General features: G+C 40.1%; 1 protein-coding gene across 8 annotated transcripts in view; it reads left to right on the plus strand.

Moving 5' to 3' along the window:
- Nucleotides 1–429: 429 nt before the first annotated feature.
- The window catches only part of LOC106607646 (serine/threonine-protein kinase MRCK beta), a 133488-nt gene continuing 115152 nt past the window's right edge, over nucleotides 430–18765 (plus strand). For 4 of the 8 annotated variants that reach the window (XM_045720720.2, XM_045720722.2, XM_014204806.3 and 1 more), the window contains exons 1-2: nucleotides 431–1364; nucleotides 17452–17543. In XM_045720720.2, the coding sequence (XP_045576676.2) occupies nucleotides 1190–1364; nucleotides 17452–17543 (267 nt within the window). In that variant the 5' untranslated portion in view covers nucleotides 431–1189. Of the gene's footprint in view, nucleotides 1365–17451; nucleotides 17544–18765 lie in introns of all 8 variants that reach the window. The other 4 variants (XR_001329245.3, XM_045720721.2, XM_014204808.3 and 1 more) reach the window with 3 other exon arrangements.

Genomic DNA, 18765 nt, shown 5'->3' on the forward strand with positions numbered 1-18765 from the left:
TGTTTTTGATTATAATTATTAGGTGGAGGTCGCTAGCTACAATAGTATCAAGGCACAGTGTCAAGGCATATGAACGAACAGGTTATAGAAGAAACAACACAATTATAACACATAGATTGTAATATGGCTTTTTTTTCCTGGTTTAGCTTCCCATGTGATTTTCCCACACTTCTCCGTTCAGGTTCAGCCGTGGGGAAAGACTCCATGAAGATAACCTAAGATGTAATGACATACGTGACGATGTAAACGGGCACAAGACTCCGTGAAGATGACGTTTGGCGTAATGAAAAACGTCACGATGTGTACAGGGCATTATTTGATGTGTATATTTTCTGACACGCAAAGACCCAAAAAGCGTTCCATATGAAAGCACCATTGCTCCCAGTGTCCGTCAATCATCCATAGAGTTTCCGGTGTGGGCAGGCGGGGGCTCCATGTTCCCTGGTCTCGACTCTTCTGCAAACTAGAGAGAGACAACGCTGGACACGATTTCAGCCACACCGGCTACTATTGGAAGCTATTAAGAAAAAAATGTTTAATCTTCGAAAAGACAGCCACTCCCCAATTTTGTGGGCATACCGCTCTTTAGCAGTGTTGAAGAAGATTTATTGGGCATGCGAATAAGTAGATAATCCGACCGGTCAACCTGAGATTCGACGGGAGGAAAACACGACATCACTTGTCGGGATTAAAGCAAATGGGACCCACTGGGCCTCGAGTCTGAGTGAAGGGAATACGGTGGCGACGCTTAGAACAAGGCAAATCTATGGATAAACATTGTTTATCAAAATGTCGGTATTTTCTTTTTTCTAGCTAGCTAGCAAATTGGAGTTTGGGATTTCAGGGGTGTATTCATTAACTCTTGTAACGTTAACTATTTATTGTTTAAGCACTAATCGGAAGCAAACAGTGCAAACTAAACGGGGAGGGACCCACCTGAATGTGTCCAATAAACTCATTTTCCTTTCAAAACGTTTCCGTTTGGAGTAAGCGGTTTCTGTTTCAAAACGTTTTGCAACATACTCGGCATAATGAATACACCCAAATGCTCCACTTTGGCAAAATAAATCTTTACTTTTTCGGTTGCGCTTGAAGGGGGTAGGGTTAGATTTCTTCTTCCATACCAACTCGGGGAGCGATTTTTCGAATAAGAGAGTGGTAACTAACTTAGCTCATTGATGATAGGAAAATGTCAGCGAAGGTACGCCTGAAGAAGTTGGAGCAATTGCTCGTGGACGGAACCCAAAAGAATGCAAGTTCACTGAGCGTCGAGACACTTCTGGATATACTGATATGTTTGTACAACGAATGCAGCAACTCTCATTTGAAACGAGAGAAGCACGTGACAGACTTTCTGGAATGGGGTAAGTTTTTAAATTTGATAGCCTGTTCTGATTTCACGGTCTGTGACAGGGCTCGTACTCTTTTTGTGCAATTATACATTCTCCGTTACTTGTAACCAATCTATGCTAACTCTGTAGCTGACAAGCTAACTGCATTTCTGATAATGGGATGGCCTAACTCAGTCATTTGGAATAATTACATAAAGCTTTATTAACATACTCGCACTTAAACCAATTAGCCTAATTAGGCTACTTCTATTTAGTCATGGTACATTGTGCATATAGTTGGTGAAATAACCAATACCGTCATGATCATTCTTTGTCGAAACCTCTTTACACTAAACATTCGTTTCTGAAATGTGGCCTGGTTAGTGTTCTCTTACAGAGGTGAATGTACTGTTTTTATTGGATTGCTTGTCTATCGTGACTAAGTGTGTGTGGAATCAAAATACAAACAGAATGCACTCAAAAGGATTGTGTTTTGTCAGGGAAACCAGTTGCTGATTTTTGGCCTTGCTTCAGCCTGTCTTGTCAGGCACTGTTTACATTTTACTTGTCAGAGCTGTTCTACAAATGTGACCACATCTCCAATTTGAACCTCATGCCCAAGGAATGGTGTTCAGAATCAGGTGAGGGTGAGGCTCATAACCTCTTGGTTTATAGTTTCCAGGTCAAGGGAAATGGAGGAATGTTCCAACTTAAAGGCATTCATTTAGCAAAATAGGCAAATTGTTATTATTCAGAATAAATAACAAGCAAACTATTCTTTGTGACAGAATTCCTCATGTTTTATGTCAGGACCCCCCCCCTTCCCCTCCCCCACACACACACAAACTGTAGTCCACCCTGGCCTTTGGGCTGCAGTCATTCGATACAATGAGAGGTTTCTCTAACTTGGGCTTTTCATTGACACCATTAATGAGATTACACCCCAGTGTGTCAGCTCCTGAAAATACGGTTGTTGTCATCAGAAGGTGCCACAACTCCGTTTTCACTGTCCAAGAGAGTTCAGTGCACCACTCACTCCTCCTTTGGTCCTGAAACTGTCTTAAGTCAGCATCTTAAGAGGGGGTGAGAGAGTATGGCTGCACAGATTCCTGCCCTACCACTGGATTCATAACATGGGCTCATTTGGCCTGTTTGTGAATGGTCCTTTTGGAATTCAACCAGGGCAGCTAAATTATACTGTAGCGCAGGGCTCCCCAACCCTCTTCCTGGAGATCGACAGTCCTGTGGGTTTTCAGTTCAACCATACTTTAACACAACTGATTCTACTTATTAGCTGCTCAACAAGACCTTAACTAGCTGAATCAGATATGCTAAATTAGGGTTGGACTGAACCTACAGGACAGTAAATCTATAGGACCATAAATCTCCAGGAAGAGGGTTGGGCAGCCCTGCTGTAGCGTAATAAACTAGTCCCAAAACCCTACACATGATATGTGACCGTCATGTCCAAGAGTCAAGTTTATCTCTGTGGTCTTGGTCAGATCGAACACCTCAGGGTTGTGTTCAGTTATCACAAAATGGGTGAAGGGTAGAGCGATATACGCTACCGGTCAAAAGTTTTAGAACACCTACGCATTCAAGGGTTTTCCTTAATTTTTTACTATTTTATACATTGTAGAATAATAGTGAAGACATCAAAACTATGAAATAACACATGGAATCATGATGAACCCAAAAAGTTAAACAAATCAAAATATGTTTATTTGAGATGCTTTAAATAGCCACCCTTTGCCTTGATGACAGATTAGCAGGCTCTTGGAATTCTCTCAACCAGCTTCCTGAGGTATTCACCTGGATTTGCATTTCAAATAACAGGTGTGCCTTAAGTTAATTTGTGGAATTTCTTTCCTCTATGTTGGAGCCAATCTGTTTTGTGAAAGTAGGGGAGGTATACAGAAGATAGCCCTATTTGGTAAAATACCAAGTCCATATTATGGCAAGAACAGCTCAAATGAGCAAAGCGAAATGACAGTCCATCATTACTTTAAGACATGGTCAGACAATGCATAAATTTAAGAACTTTGAAAGTTAAAGTGCAGTCGCAAAAACCAAGCGCTATGATGAAACTGGCTCTCATGAGGACTGCCACAGGAATGGAAGACCCAGAGTTTCCTCTCCTGCAGGGGATAAGTTCATTAGTTACCAGCCTCAGAAATTGCAGGCCAAATAAATGAGTTCAAGTAACAGACACAGCTCAACATCAACTGTTCAGGGGAGACTGTCTGAATCAGGCCTTCATGGTCAAATTGCTACAAAGAACTACTACTAAAGGACACCAATAAGAAGAAGAGACTTGCTTGGGCCAAGAAATATGAGCAATGGACATTTTAGACCAGTGGAAATTTGTCCTTTGGTCTGGAGTCCAAATGGGAGATTTTTGGTTCCAACCGCCGTGTCTTTGAGACGCGGTGTGGGTAAATGGTTGATCTCTGCATGTGTATTTCCCACTGTGAAGCATGGAGGAGAAGGTGTGATGGTAGGGGGGTGCTTTGCTGGTGACACTCAGTGATTTATTTAGAATTCAAGGCACAGTTAACCAGCATGGCTAACACGGCATTCTGCAGCGATACGCCATCTGGTTTGGGCTAGTGGGACTATCCTTTGTTTTTCACCAGGACAATGACCCAACACACCTCCAGGCTGTGTAAGGGCTATTTGACCAAGGAGAGTGATGGAGTGCTGCATCAAATGACCTGGCCTCCACAATCACCCTACCTCAACCAAATTGAGATGGTTTGGGATGAGTCGGACCGCGGAGTAATGGAAAAGCAGCCAACAAATGCTCAGCATATGTGGGAACTCCTTTAAGGAAAAAAAAAGCATTTCAGGTGAAGCTGGTTGAGAGAATGCCAAGTGTGCAAAGCTGTCATCAAGTCTAAGGGTGGCTATTTGAAGAATCTCAAATAAACATTTTTTAACACTTTTTTGTTGTTGTTGGTTACTGCTTGATTCCATGTGTTATTTCATAGTTTTATGTTTTCACTATTATTCAGCAATGTAGAAAATAGTAAAAATAAAGAAAAACCCTTGAATGAGTAGGTGTTCTAAAACTTTTGACCGGTAGTGTACATTTTGCATACAAGGTACTTTTATATAAAGCAATCACATAACAATAATACATTACCAAACAACATAAGCGCTTTAATCTTACCCCTCAGTCACTGTCAGCATCCCACCTATCACCCTAGACCACCCTTGTTTGGTTTCCATGTGCCATATATTTTTCAATTGTGCTTTAATGTTTTAATTTTTTTTACCTTTCCTGAACCTGTGAACAGAAACAAGCTACATAGGGGCAATACCAGAATAAAATTATCTATTGATTGTCTCTTCGCAGCAAAATCTACAGTGCTGAGATTGGTGTATGTGTATGTATGTGTGTGTGTGTGTATATAGCTCTCTCTCTCTCTCGCTCTCTCTCTCGCTCTCTCTATATAGCTCTCTCTATATAGCTCTCTCTATATAGCTCTCTCGCTCTCTCTATATAGCTCTCTCTATATAGCTCTCTCTATATAGCTCTCGCGCTCGCTCTCTCGCTCTATATATATATATATATATATATATATATATAATCTCATTCTGCTAGTAGCAAGAATTGTATATCATTTAAATTGAAAAACTCTTAAGAGTTGAATCAAGGGTAGTTTTTTTGTACCAGTTCATAAACCATGTGCCATGGAATTGGTACATCGAATGCTCTTCCCATTTATTTTGCAACCTGTATTGGGCAGCCAATTTCTATCTTAAATATATGGCAGGCAAACAAGTTCCCTACCTTTTGCCTTTTCCATTTTTGCGGTAATGCTGTAATCAGTTGGTTGTAAGTTTGGATTGAGCAGACATTCCCATGTATTTTCGATAGCTGCACATGTGACATAACTCCACTGTTTATATTCATTAACATAATACAATAAAATAAATCCATGTTTATATTAATCAGTATATTTGAGTTTAACCATAACAATTGTTGTTTTATTTGTTATATATTTTCTGGGGGATAAAACTAACATTTTAACCAGCTTTGTATGGCTTGTTTAAGAAAGGACGATACTTTAAAAAAATGTCATTCTTAATTAGTCGTAAATTAGAAATTGCAATCTGTATAAAGGCAAATGCAATTTTTGAACAAAGGATGAGCCTTTTTTAATAATCTACTGGTGAACCATTTTGGGTTGAAGTATGAGTGAAGCTTTTGGTGAGAAATTTAAAGCTTTAATATTTACATTTTTTAGCCCCCCCTAGTTCATATTCATTATATAAATAGGCACGTTTAATTTTGTCTAGCTTAGCATTCCAAATAAAAATATTTTTTCCTCATATGATTTAAAAAAACAAGTCGTCTGGAGTAGGCAGCGCCATTAGTAAGTAAATATGTAAACTATCATAGGACCGAAGAGTTAATCAATGTGATTTTCCATCAAGTATTTACCTCTCCATGGTTGCAGAATCTTAACTATTTTTGCAAACTTTTTATTGAAATGAATTGTGGTAAGTTAATTTATATTTTTTGAGATGTGAATACCAAGTAGGTCTACTTCACCATCCGCCCATTCTATTGGTAAACTACAAGGTAGTACAAACACTGTCTTTTTAACGATCCAATATGTAATATGGTACTCTTGTCATTAATTTGGTGTTAGTTCAGAGAGGCTAGAAAAGTGATCAAGCTTCAATGACACTGCAGGGATCTAGATTGTGGACTTAAGAAAAACATTGATACATTGATACTTTTTTGTTTTTATCCCCTCGATTTCTAACTCCTTGATGTTCATGTTGGTTCCTATTTTAATAGCTAGCATTTCAATGGCCATAATAAATAGATATGGAAACAATGGACACCCTTGTTTTACTCATCTTAAAAGCTCAATACTTTCTGAAAAGTGACCATTATTTACTATTTTACATCTGGGGTTGCTGTACATAACTTTAACCCATTGTATAAGAGATTCAGCAAAATGTAAAGTCATCCTGGTATTTATATATAAATTCTAGTCATACTTTATCAAATGCCTTTCAAAATCTGCTATGAAGACCAGGCCTGGTATCTTTGTTTGTAATGTTCAATTGTTTCAAGTAATTGTCATTATCTCCAATATATCGTCCATTTAAAAAAAACTGTATGATCAGGATGAATATATCTGGTAAAACCTTTTTATTCTATGTGTTATGCATTTAGCCAGGATTTTTGCATCACAACATTGAAGTGTAACATTTTAAAAGGACTGGATATTTATACTTTTTTAGTAGTAATGAAATCAGACCTTGTTGTTGAGTACTTGAAAGTCTACCATTTTTATAGGAGTAATTAAAACAACCTAATAATGGATCTTTGAGTACATCAGAAATGGTCTGATATACAGTGGGTATATAAAGTCACCACCCCTATTCAAAATGTACACCTTTTGCCTTACAGCCTGAAGTGAAAACACTATCAGACTATTTTTCAGCTTTATTTACACACAGTAACCCACTATCCTTGTGAAGGAAAAAAAAAATCCCGAAAATGTATTAAAATTAGAACCACCTTGTGCTTGAATTATAGCCATGAGTCCCTGAATATGTCTTCACTAACTTTGCACACCTAGACTGTGCAATATTTGCCCATTCTTCTTTGCAGAATTGTTCAAGCTCAGTCAAATTGCATGGTGACCTCTCATGGACTGCCCTCTAGTCATTCCACAGATTCTCTGTGATTTAGGTTGGGACTCTGACTAGGCCACTCAAGGACATTCAACGTGTAGAGGTAGAGTGTTCACTTATCCAAATAGGTTAATTTACTGTTACTTACACATTTTTCCCCCAAAAAATGTAAGTGTTTTCATTTCACGCTGTAAGGCAACAAAATGTGAACATTTTGAAAAGGGGTGGTGACTTCCTATACCCACTGTACGTGGTATACCATCAAGCCCTAGTGTTTTTCCAGACTGAAAAGATTTAATAGCCTCAGTTCCTATTCTGTAAATTGGTCTTTCTGGAAAAATATTAATTTTACTTTTATTATTTTTAGGAAGTAAATCCTTAGATAACATTATTCAGTGGAAATGGAGGAGACTGAAATATTTATATGCTTATAATTTGGTGAATCATGGATGATATCTAGGTCTGTTGTCACCAAGACCACCTGACGCACCTTTGTGTCCTAAGGCAAACCCTTGGCCGCCAACTGGCGTAGGCCAGAGGGAAATATGGGTAGTCCCGTGATAACATAATTCAATACTGACACCCTTCACTAACACATTCAAAGCCCCGTAGGTCTATTGCATATCTATGAGGGTGCTTTTGAAGAGAACTAACCAAATTAACATGGAAAACAGTCAGAAAAAAAAATAGTAACAATAATAGATCATATTAATAGAAATAATAACAGCACAATATTTATAGATCATATTAATAGAAATAATAACAGCACAATATTTATAAAGTCATGCTCATATTTAGAAAGTCCTAGCAAGGCTATAAGATTGAATTGTTTTGGAGAAAAAAATAGAAAAAAAATGAAGAGAACTGTATGTATCAATCACACACAGTTGAAGTCGGAAGTTTACATACACCTTAGCCAAATACATTTAAACTCTGTTTTTCACAACTCCTGACATTTAATCCTAGTAAAAATTCCCTGTTTTAGGTCAGTTAGGATCACCACTTTATTGTAAGAATGTGAAATGTCAGAATAATAGTAGAGCGAAGGATTTATTTCAGCTTTTATTTCATTCATCACATTCCCAGTGGGTCAGAAGTTTACATACACTCAATTATTATTATTTGGTAGCATTGCCTTTTAAATTGTTTAACTTGGGTCAAATGTTTTGGGTAGCCTTCCACCACCTACCCACAGTAAGTTGGGTTAATTTTGCCCCATTCCTCCTGACAGAGCTGGTGTAACTAAGTCGGGTTTGTAGGCCTCCTTGCTCGTACACGCCTTTTCAGTTCTGCCCACACATTTTCTATAGGATTGTGGTCAGTGCTTTGTGATGGCCACTGCAATACCCTGACTTTGTCTTTGAGCCATTTTGCCACAACTTTAGAAGTATGCTTGGGGTCATTGTCCATTTGGAAGAACCATTTGTGACCAAGCTTTAACTTCCTGACTGATGTCTTGAGATGTTGCTTCAATATATCCACATAATTTTCCTCCCTCATGATGCCATCTATATTGTGAAGTGCACCAGTCCCTCCTGCAGCAAAGCACCCCCACAACATGATGCTGCCACCCCTGTGCTTCACGGTTGGGATGTATTGATCAAAAAGTATTTGATCCCCTGCTGATTTTGTACGTTTGTCCACTGACAAAGAAATGATCAGTCTATAATTTTAATGGTAGGTTTATTGGAACAGTGAGAGACCAGAATAACAACAAAAAAATCCAGAAAAACGCACGTCAAAAATGTTAAATTGATTTGCGTTTTAATGAGGGAAATAAGTATTTGACCCCTCTGCAAAACATGACTTTGCCAACAAGGGTTTTGCCACTTGTTGGATTTTTTTGTTATTCTCATCTCTCACAGTTCAAATAAAACCTACCATTAATATTATAGACTGATCATTTCTTTGTTACACTGGCAATACTAAAGTGCCTATAAGAACATCCAATAGTCAAAAGGTATATGAAATACAAATCGTATAGAGAGAAATAGTCCTATAATAACTACAACCTAAAACTTGTTAACTGGGAATATTGAAGACTCATGTTAAAATGAACCACCAGCTGTCATATGTTCCCATGTTCTGAGCAAGGCACTTAAACGTTATCTTTCTTACATGGCACATATTGCACTTTTACTTTCCCAACACTTTGCTTTATATTATTTAAACCAAATTGAACATGTTTCATTTATTTGAGGCTAAATTGATTTATTATATTAAGTTAAAATAAGTGTTCATTCAGTATTGTTGTAATTGTCATTATTACAAATAAATACATGTTAAAAAAATCGTCCGATTAATCGGTATCGGGTTTTTGGTCCCCCAAATAATCGGTATCGGCGTTGAAAAATCATAATCGGTCGACCTCTAGTAGCTATCACTCTCAGCCACGTTGTAATCTTCGAGTCCTTCAACATTTGGTTGTTTTACATACAATTTATCGACCACTAGACGAACATTCTGCTTCTCTGCTCGGAGCCTTTTGAAAGTGGGGTACAGGGCATTTCATAGGGAAATTGTTTATTAATAAAGAATGGGGTGTTCTTCAGTTCCCTACCCTGTTGTAACAAAGCAGTTTTCATTTTGTAGTGAGTTGGCATATTGCTACGATCGGATGGGGGCTTCCCTAACCTCCCCTCTGCCACCGAAACTGAGGCCTTTGAAAATCAATTGTATCCACCTATTCTTCTGTCATCTTGGTTCATTTTCATCAACACCTTCACTTTTTCCTCCTTTGACTGATAGTTTTTGTTTTCATCCTCCTTTATTCCCGTTATAACAATATTTTTCTTCATTCTTCTGCACTTTAAAACCTCTTTGGGATAGGGGCAGTATTGTCACGTCCGGATGAAAAACGTGCCCAGAGTAAACTGCCTGCTACTCAGGCTCAGAAGGTAGGATATGCATATTATTAGTATTTGGATAGAAAACACTGAAGTTTATAAACCTGTTTGAATGATGTCTGTGAGTATAACAGAACTCATATGGTAGGCAAAAACTTTAGAAAAATCCAACCAGGAAGTGGGAAATCTGAGGCTGGTAGTTTTTCAAGTGAAACCCTATCCAATTTGTAGTGTTAACGGGGTCATGTTGCACTTCCTAAGGCTTCCACTAGATGTCAGTCTTTAGAATGTTGTTTCAGGCTTTTACTGTGAGTAGGGAGCGAACAAGAGGTCCTGGAACCAGGTGTCCCAGAATAAGGCACGAGTTCAGTCACGCGCTCGGCCTTGGGAGCGAGCTGACTTCATCTTCATTCCTAAAGAAAGGAATCGTCCGCTTGGAATTATATTGACGATTTATGTTAAAAACAACCTAAAGATTTATTCTATACATCGTTTGACATGATTCTACAAACTGTAGTATAACTTTTTTGACTTTTCGTCTGGAGTTTGCATGCGCGCGCCTGGAGTAGTGAACCTGACACGCGAACAAAATGGAGGTATTTGGACATAAAGGATGAACTAAACGAACATTTATTGTTGAACTGGGATTCCTGGGAGTGCATTCTGATGAAGATCATCAAAGCTAAGTGAATATTTATAATACTATTTCTGAGTTTTGTTGACTCCAAGATGGCGTGTTTCTGTTTGGCTTGTTGTTGTCTGAGTGCCGTACTCCGATTATTGCAAACGTGTGCTTTCGCCGTGAAGCTTTTTTGAAATCTGACACAGTGGTTGCATTAAGGAGAAGTTTATCTATAATCCTATGCATAACCCTTGTATCTTTCATCAAAGTTTATGATGAGTATTTCTGTAAATTGATGTGGCTTTCTGCAAAACCACCGGATGGTTTTTAGAGGCAAAACATTACTGAGCATAACGCGCCAATGTAAACAGGTTTTGGATATAAATATGAACTTTATCGAACAAAACATACATGTATTGTATAACATGAAGTCCTATGAGTGCCATCTGATGAAGATCATCAAAGGTTAGTGATTCATTTTAGCTGTATTTCTGGTTTTTGTGACGCCTCTCCTTGCTTGGAAAATGGCTGTTTGGCTTTTCTTGTTAACCTGTTAGGGCTAGGGGGCAGTATTTACACCGCCGGATAAAAAACGTACCCGATTTAATCTGGTTACCACTCCTACCCAGTAACTAGAATATGCATATACTGATTACATATGGATAGAAAACACCCTAAAGTTTCTAAAACTGTTTGAATGGTGTCTGTGAGTATAACAGAACTCATATGGCAGGCAAAAATGTGAGAAGGTTTCATTCAGGAAGTGGCCTGTCTGACAAGGTGTCGTTCTTCTTGTCTCTGTTTATTGAAGAGTGAGGATCTTAGCTGTCCCGTGACACTTCCTACGGCTGCCATAGGGTCTCAGAAGGCGGTAAAAAGCTGAATCGTGGCTTTGCAGGCTCTGGCTGAAAAAAAGTAGCGCGTTTGGGTAGTGGCTGGTTACAGTACTGTGAGACTCAGGCTCGTGCCCGCGTCGACCGAAAGCTTTGTTTACTTTCCTCTGTTTAGCTAAAAGGAGATTCCCGGTCGGAATATTATCGCTTTTTTACGAGAAAAATGGCATAAAAATGGATTTTAAACAGCGGTTGACATGCTTCGAAGTACGGTAATGGAATATTTAGATTTTTTTTGTCACGAATTGCGCCATGCACACGACCCTGATTTACCATTTCAGATAGTGTCTGGGACGCACAAACAAAACGCCGCTATTCGGATATAACGATGGATTATTTTGGACCAAACCAACATTTGTTATTGAAGTAGCAGTCCTGGGAGTGCATTCTGACGAAGACAACAAAAGGTAATCAAACTTTTATAATAGTAAATATGATTATGGTGAGTGCTAAACTTGCCGGGTGTCTAAATAGCTAGCCCGTGATGCCTAGGCTATGTACTTAGAATATTGCAAAATGTGCTTTCACCAAAAAGCTATTTTAAAATCGGACATATCGAGTGCATAGAGGAGGTCTGTATCTATAATTCTTAAAATAATTGTTATGCTTTTTGTGAACGTTTATCGTGAGTAATTTAGTAAAATGTTAGCGAATTCCCCGGAAGTTTGCGGGGGGTATGCTAGTTCTGAACGTCACACGCTAATGTAAAAAGCTGGTTTTTGATATAAATATGAACTTGATTGAACAAAACATGCATGTATTGTATAACATAATGTCCTAGGGTTGTCATCTGATGAAGATCATAAAAGGTTAGTGCTGCATTTAGCTGTCTTCTGGGTTTTTGTGACATTATATGCTAGCTTGAAAAATGGGTGTCTGATTATTTCTGGCTTGGTACTCTGCTGACATAATCTAATGTTTTGCTTTCGTTGTAAAGCCTTTTTGAAATCGGACAGTGTGGTTAGATAAAGGAGAGTCTTATCTTTAAAATGCTGTGAAATAGTCATTTATGTTTGAAAAATTGAAGTTTTTGTATTTTAGAGGAGTTTGTATTTCGCGCCACGCCCATCATTGGATATTGGAGCAGGTGTTCCGCTAGCGGAACGTCTAGATGTAAGAGGTTTTAAGTTGCTGACGAGCTATTTATTTTCATGAACTGAAGTTCAATTTCAATAGGCAAATGAGGCAACCTTGCTAATACTCACAAGGATTCCTAAGAGTAATGAAAATGACTGCAGGTTCTACTGGTCATTGTTTTCAGGCTGGTTGTATTGGTGCTAGCTAGGTACCAAGCTAAAGCTAGCTACCCCAGAAGTTGCGGTTTAACAAATGCTTTATTACTAACGTGATATTGTAACTGCATCGTTCGTGGCCGGTGTTTGCTTGTTTGCAGACTTTTTTTGTCCATAATTCCACTTTGACATTATGGGATATTGTGTGTAGGCCAGTGACATAAAATCTAAATGTAATCCACTTTTTAAATTGACTAACACAACAAAATGTGGAAAAATTCAAAGGGTGTGAAGAGACTCGGGTGACGAAATTGAATTTTGAAGTATATTACATTATTTCTCACTGGTAATACATAGTAAATCTGAGTTTGGTGAGTACCAAACTTGGGTGTCAAAATAGCTAGCCTGTGATGGCCGGGCATCTACTCAGAATATTGCAAAATGTAGGACATAGCGATTGCATAAAGGAGTTCTGTATCTATAATTCTTAAAATAATTGTTATGTTTTTTGTGAACGTTTATCGTGAGTAATTTAGTAAATTCACCGGATGTGTTCGGTGGGAATGCTAGTTCTGAACGTCACATGCTAATGTAAAAAGCTGGTTTTTGATATAAATATGAACTTGATTGAACAAAACATGCATGTATTGTATAACATAATGTCCTAGGGTTGTCATCTGATGAAGATCAAAGGTTAGTGCTGCATTTAGCTGTGGTTTTGTTTTTTGTGACATTATATGCTAGCTTGAAAAATGGGTGTCTGATTATTTCTGGCTGGGTACTCTCCTGACATAATCTAATGTTTTGCTTTCGTTGTAAAGCCTTTTTGAAATCGGACAGTGTGGTTAGATAAAGGAGTCTTGTCTTTAAAATGGTGTAAAATAGTCATGTTTTTTTGAGGTATTTGTAATTCGCGCCACGCTCTACCATTGGATATTGGAGCGGTGTTCCGCTAGCAGAACGTCTAGATGTAAGAGGTTAAGGTAAACATGCTTAAATTATATTTAAAGCGTCCTCTTTAACATCTTGCACTGCACGTCCACAAATCGTAGTTGCTTTGACATGAATGGCATTCATTTAAGGCTACCAGTAATCTATTTAATTAAAAGACAATGGTTCTTCTTTCCATCAGTGTGAACAGCTGATGCCTCTGTCACTGTGCTGCCCGTTCTCCAAGTGGCACTGTCCTGTGCCAAGCGTATACTCTCTGGATCTGTTTGGGAGGCTAAAGCAGCTGTCAAAGCTGCAGGCACCCTCCTGCATACTGAACATTCTAAGGCATAAAGAACTACCAACTACCGAAAATGGTTTAAAGTCACGCTGCTAGAATTGTCGAAGTACTCTCTGTACTGAATACATTTTTCAAAAAAAGCAGCTCAAGTGTAGGCAGAGACCTAATTAGAGTTTGAGCTATGAATGAAAAAGCAATAAACTGCTCTCTACATTTCCATTCACGCTATTGTGATGTTTGCCAAAAAAGTGCAAATAATTTAATGTTTGCGGAGATTGGGTGCTAAATTTGCAGAGGGACAGTGGTCCTATAAAAAGTACATTAATACAAAGCTTCTGTAGCTGGTGTTTCACTTTCAGCATGTAATCATTCTGATTGCCGGTGATGGGAGTTTATTGTAATTGACAAGATGGGGTTTTTGTGAATTACAGAAATAACACAATTTAGGCTGAGAATATGAAAGGCTGGTCTTCGTCTTCAAAGGGTTTTGCTTTGATAATGTTGGCACTTCAATCGACATAGGACACCTGATGGTTGTGTGAAGACACTAGTGTGCAAGTCATTTTCGTTGTCACTTTCCTTATACTAACAAGGCCCACGTGTAGGCCTATCACTGTCGCTCTCTTGTTATGCATATGCAGAGCATCAAATCGAGATTATAATCTGAGAGCTCATTTCATAATGATGGTTTACGGAATCGTTCAGGCAATCCAGTGTTTGTGTTTGGGTGATTGGTGGGTGGTCACTTGGCCCACCGCTATCTGCTCTGTCTCAAGGGGACACTGCCTACCCACATTTTTATTGGTTAAGTAAATCCTCACCACCTCACCCAATGTCTTGAATGCTGCGAGGCTTCAGTGAAACAGTAGGGACCAATCACATCAGGGATTTAAAAAAACCTAACAGGGATCTGAAGGCAAAGGGTGCGCTCAGTTTTAAGTTGTCAAAATCATCAATGCTAATGGTCCACAGTTTTTAGCATGCACGTTTGTTACATTTTGTGGTAGCCATTACTCCACACTTCATGCGTGTATCGTGACCCTTTTGTGAGCTCCATTGCCGAGCCGTAAACCCGTCATTCTGTGTGTAGGCTCTGAAGCATCTGCCCAGTGAGAGGAACTGATGCCTGATTTCCACCACAGAAGGGAACGAATGTCTCGTCTGTTTAAATGAACACAGCCGAGAGGCAGGTTGCTCCCTCTGTTTAGAGAAAAAGGCTTGGGAGTGATAAACGCACTGTACGCCATCCCTCCTCGCAGGCTCGGCCTGCATGTCCTCATATGGTGAGGAGTGCTGAAGATTGGCTCCTCGCAGGCCCTGATTGGGTCCGTGCCAGCCCTCCCACAGAGCCTTGTAAACCTGGGAGGAGGGATGGCGTACAGTGCCCACAGTCTGTGGCTGTGTTGTGAGGTCTGTTGGCCATACTGGCTCATGACTTAGTCTGCTGTTTTGGTTGTCTGTCTTGACCAGATCACTATGGAGACAGGTTTATTTTCCAAGTAAGCATGCTCAAGTTGATTTGGCTGCCGTTTCCCAAATAGTTTGGAGTTAAGGCATATTTAAACAAAGAAAAGTATCAGCACTTGGAAGCTAGGGATGGGCACGGTTAATCGAATATCCGAACGGAAAAAAATATATAGTCCTATTTTATCAATGGAAAGACTGTCTAAGTTAAATAATTATCTATATGACATTGCTACACACAAGGATATACTATGACATATGAAATTCCCACAAAAACTTTAGTTTTTTTTGACAGTCATACCGTAGCCTACACGGGTTTCACGCCTTTGTTGTTATTGTCGGGCATTCAAAGTGACACTAGGCTACAATCGGGCTCCATGTTTAGCTATCAATGTCCGAGACCTCTAATCAATGCAAAATGGAATTAAAATTACAGAATTCAATTGGCTAAATGAGGAGTAGGCTACAACAAGCAACCATCAGGTAGGTTGTTTTTCATTTGAATTAAGTCGTAGACGAGGACGGGAAGCAGCATAATATGGCTGGTGATCTTTGTTAGCTTCGATTTTAAGCAGTCAAGAGAAGCTCTACCAGATGGGATGATGGATAATATATGGGATCTCCAAGTTTGTTTCAGTAGCACCAGTCTGTATGGCTCTCTCCGTCCTGTGTGTAACTGACCGGCCCTAGCCCATCCCCCGCTCTGCTGTAAGCAGAGCTCCCAAGTCACGCAGGCTGCACATCAAGCTAGTTCCCAACTTTTTAACATTTTATTTTGACTATCTGGGTATCAGAAAACATTTCATGATTATTCAAATAGTGATATTATTTTAAATGCCCATCCCTATTGAAAGCCTAAGTAACATTTTCTATGCAGTTGCTAACATTGCCGCAAACCCTCTGATCCCATTTTGTATGTAACACATCAGCATGACAAAGATAAGTTCATTGGATAATGTTGACAAATGGTCTAATGTAAAACATCAGGGTCTTTGAAATTTGTGTAACAACGTGTGGATATTCACACAGGTTCGTCCTATGGTTGAGAAACTTTGAGGTACACAGACCGACTGCTCGTGCTTCATGCATGTGCTAGCAAGGCTCATGTGACCGAACTGCTATACTAAAACAGATTCACCTAACATATGAAACAACAGGGATATTATATTTACATTTACATTACATTTAAGTCATTTAGCAGACGCTCTTAACCAGAGCGACTTACAAATTGGTGCATTCACCTTATGATATCCAGTGGAACAACCACTTTACAATAGTGCATCTAAATCTTTTAAGGGGGGGGGGGGGGGGGGGGTTAGAAGGATTACTTTATCCTATCCTAGGTATTCCTTAAAGAGGTGGGGTTTCAGGTGTCTCCGGAAGGTGGTGATTGACTCCGCTGTCCTGGCGTCGTGAGGGAGCATGTTCCACCATTGGGGTGCCAGAGCAGCGAACAGTTTTGACTGGGCTGAGCGGGAACTGTGCTTCCTCAGAGGTAGGGGGGCCAGCAGGCCAGAGGTGGATGAACGCAGTGCCCTTGTTTGGGTGTAGGGCCTGATCGGAGCCTGAAGGTATGGAGGTGCCGTTCCCTTCACAGCTCCGTAGGCAATCGCCATGGTCTTGTAGCGGATGCGAGCTTCAACTGGAAGCCAGTGGAGAGAGCGGAGGAGCGGGGTGACGTGAGAGAACTTGGGAAGGTTGAACACCAGACGGGCTGCGGCGTTCTGGATGAGTTGTAGGGGTTTAATGGCACAGGCAGGGAGCCCAGCCAACAGCGAGTTGCAGTAATCCAGACGGGAGATGACAAGTGCCTGGATTAGGACCTGCTCCGCTTCCTATGTGAGGCAGGGTCGTACTCTGCGAATGTTGTAGAGCATGAACCTACAGGATCGGGTCACCGCCTTGATGTTAGTGGAGAACGACAGGGTGTTGTCCAGGATCACGCCAAGGTTCTTAGCACTCTGGGAGGAGGGGACAAGGGAGTTGTCAACCGTGATGGCGAGATCATGGAACGGGCAGTCCTTCCCCGGGAGGAAGAGCAGCTCCGTCTTGCCGAGGTTCAGCTTGAGCTGGTGATCCGTCATCCACACTGATATGTCTGACAGACATGATGGTGTAATGTGAGCTAGGTGTATGCCTGAAGTTTATTTTTTCCCATTTGTTTCTTGCAGTGAAGCCATTCACCACCACCGTGAAGGAGATGCGTCTGCACAGGGAAGACTTTGAGATGCTCAAGGTGATCGGCAGGGGAGCATTTGGCGAGGTAAGACTGCCTGAAACAACCAGTCATGCTTCAATTCAGTATAAAGCTTTATTGGCATGAAATACATGGGTTAACCTGTCACTATCGTGAGTGGAAAAGCTTTGAGAGCCAGAGAGGAGGTATGCCAAAGTTTGTCAAATGTTTTCAGACGTCCCAGGGCTACCTAGTCCCCCTCCCAGGGCTATCTATTTTGTAGATCCATATAGCATGCAGATCATATTCAGTGATGATATTTTCAGTGTTATCCACATAATTATTTTACGTTGCTATGGGCACAACCAAACAACGTAAGTGATGGATTCGACTTCGGCTTTACTTTCCTACTGCAGTGTGCCGGTGGCAAACTTCCTGAGTAAAGGAGTCAATTTATATAGCATTAAAGTAAACAAGTGTAAGTATAATTGTATATTTTTCATTAATGTTCACTAATGTTAGCTACACAATGTACTGAACAAAAATATAAACTCAAATATAAAGTGTTGGTCCCATGTTTCATGAGCTTAAATAAAAGATAGCAGAAAGTTTCCATACACACACAAAGTTTCTCTAAAATGTGCATAATTTCATCCCTGTTAGTTAGCGTTTGTCCTTTGTCAAGATAATCCATCCACCTGACAGGTGAAGCACATCAATAAGCTGATTAAACAGCATGATCGTTACACAGGTGCACCTTGTGCTGGGGACAATAAAAGGCCACTCTAAAATGTGCAGTTTTGTCACACAACACAATGCCACAGATGTCTCAAGTTTTGAGGGAGCGTGCAATTGGCAAGCTGACTGCAGGAATGTCCATCAGAGCTGTTGCCAGAGATTTTAATATGCATTTTTCTACCATAATCCACCATTTTAGAGAATTTGGCAGTACGTCTAACTGGCCTCACTACCGCAGACCATGTGTAACCACGCCAGCCCAGTACCACAACATCAGGCTTCTTCACCTGTGGGGAACGTCTGAGACCTGCCACCCGGACAGCTGATGTCGGTTACGACTCTGAACTGCAGTCAGGTCAAGACACTGGCAAGGATGACGAGCACATAGAGCGAGCTTCCATGAGACAGTTTAGCTTTGCAAAACCTAATAATTTCTGACCAAAACTGTCTCATGGAAGTTCACTCTGTGTGCTCTTCATCCTTGCCAGTGTCTTGACCTGACTGCAGTTCTGCGTCGTAACCGACGTCAGTGGGCAAATACTCACCTTCAATCTCCACTGGCAAGCTGGAG

This window comes from Salmo salar, chromosome 06, assembly GCF_965601325.2.
Source record: "Salmo salar chromosome 06, fSalSal1, whole genome shotgun sequence".
Taxonomy (NCBI): domain Eukaryota; kingdom Metazoa; phylum Chordata; class Actinopteri; order Salmoniformes; family Salmonidae; genus Salmo; species Salmo salar.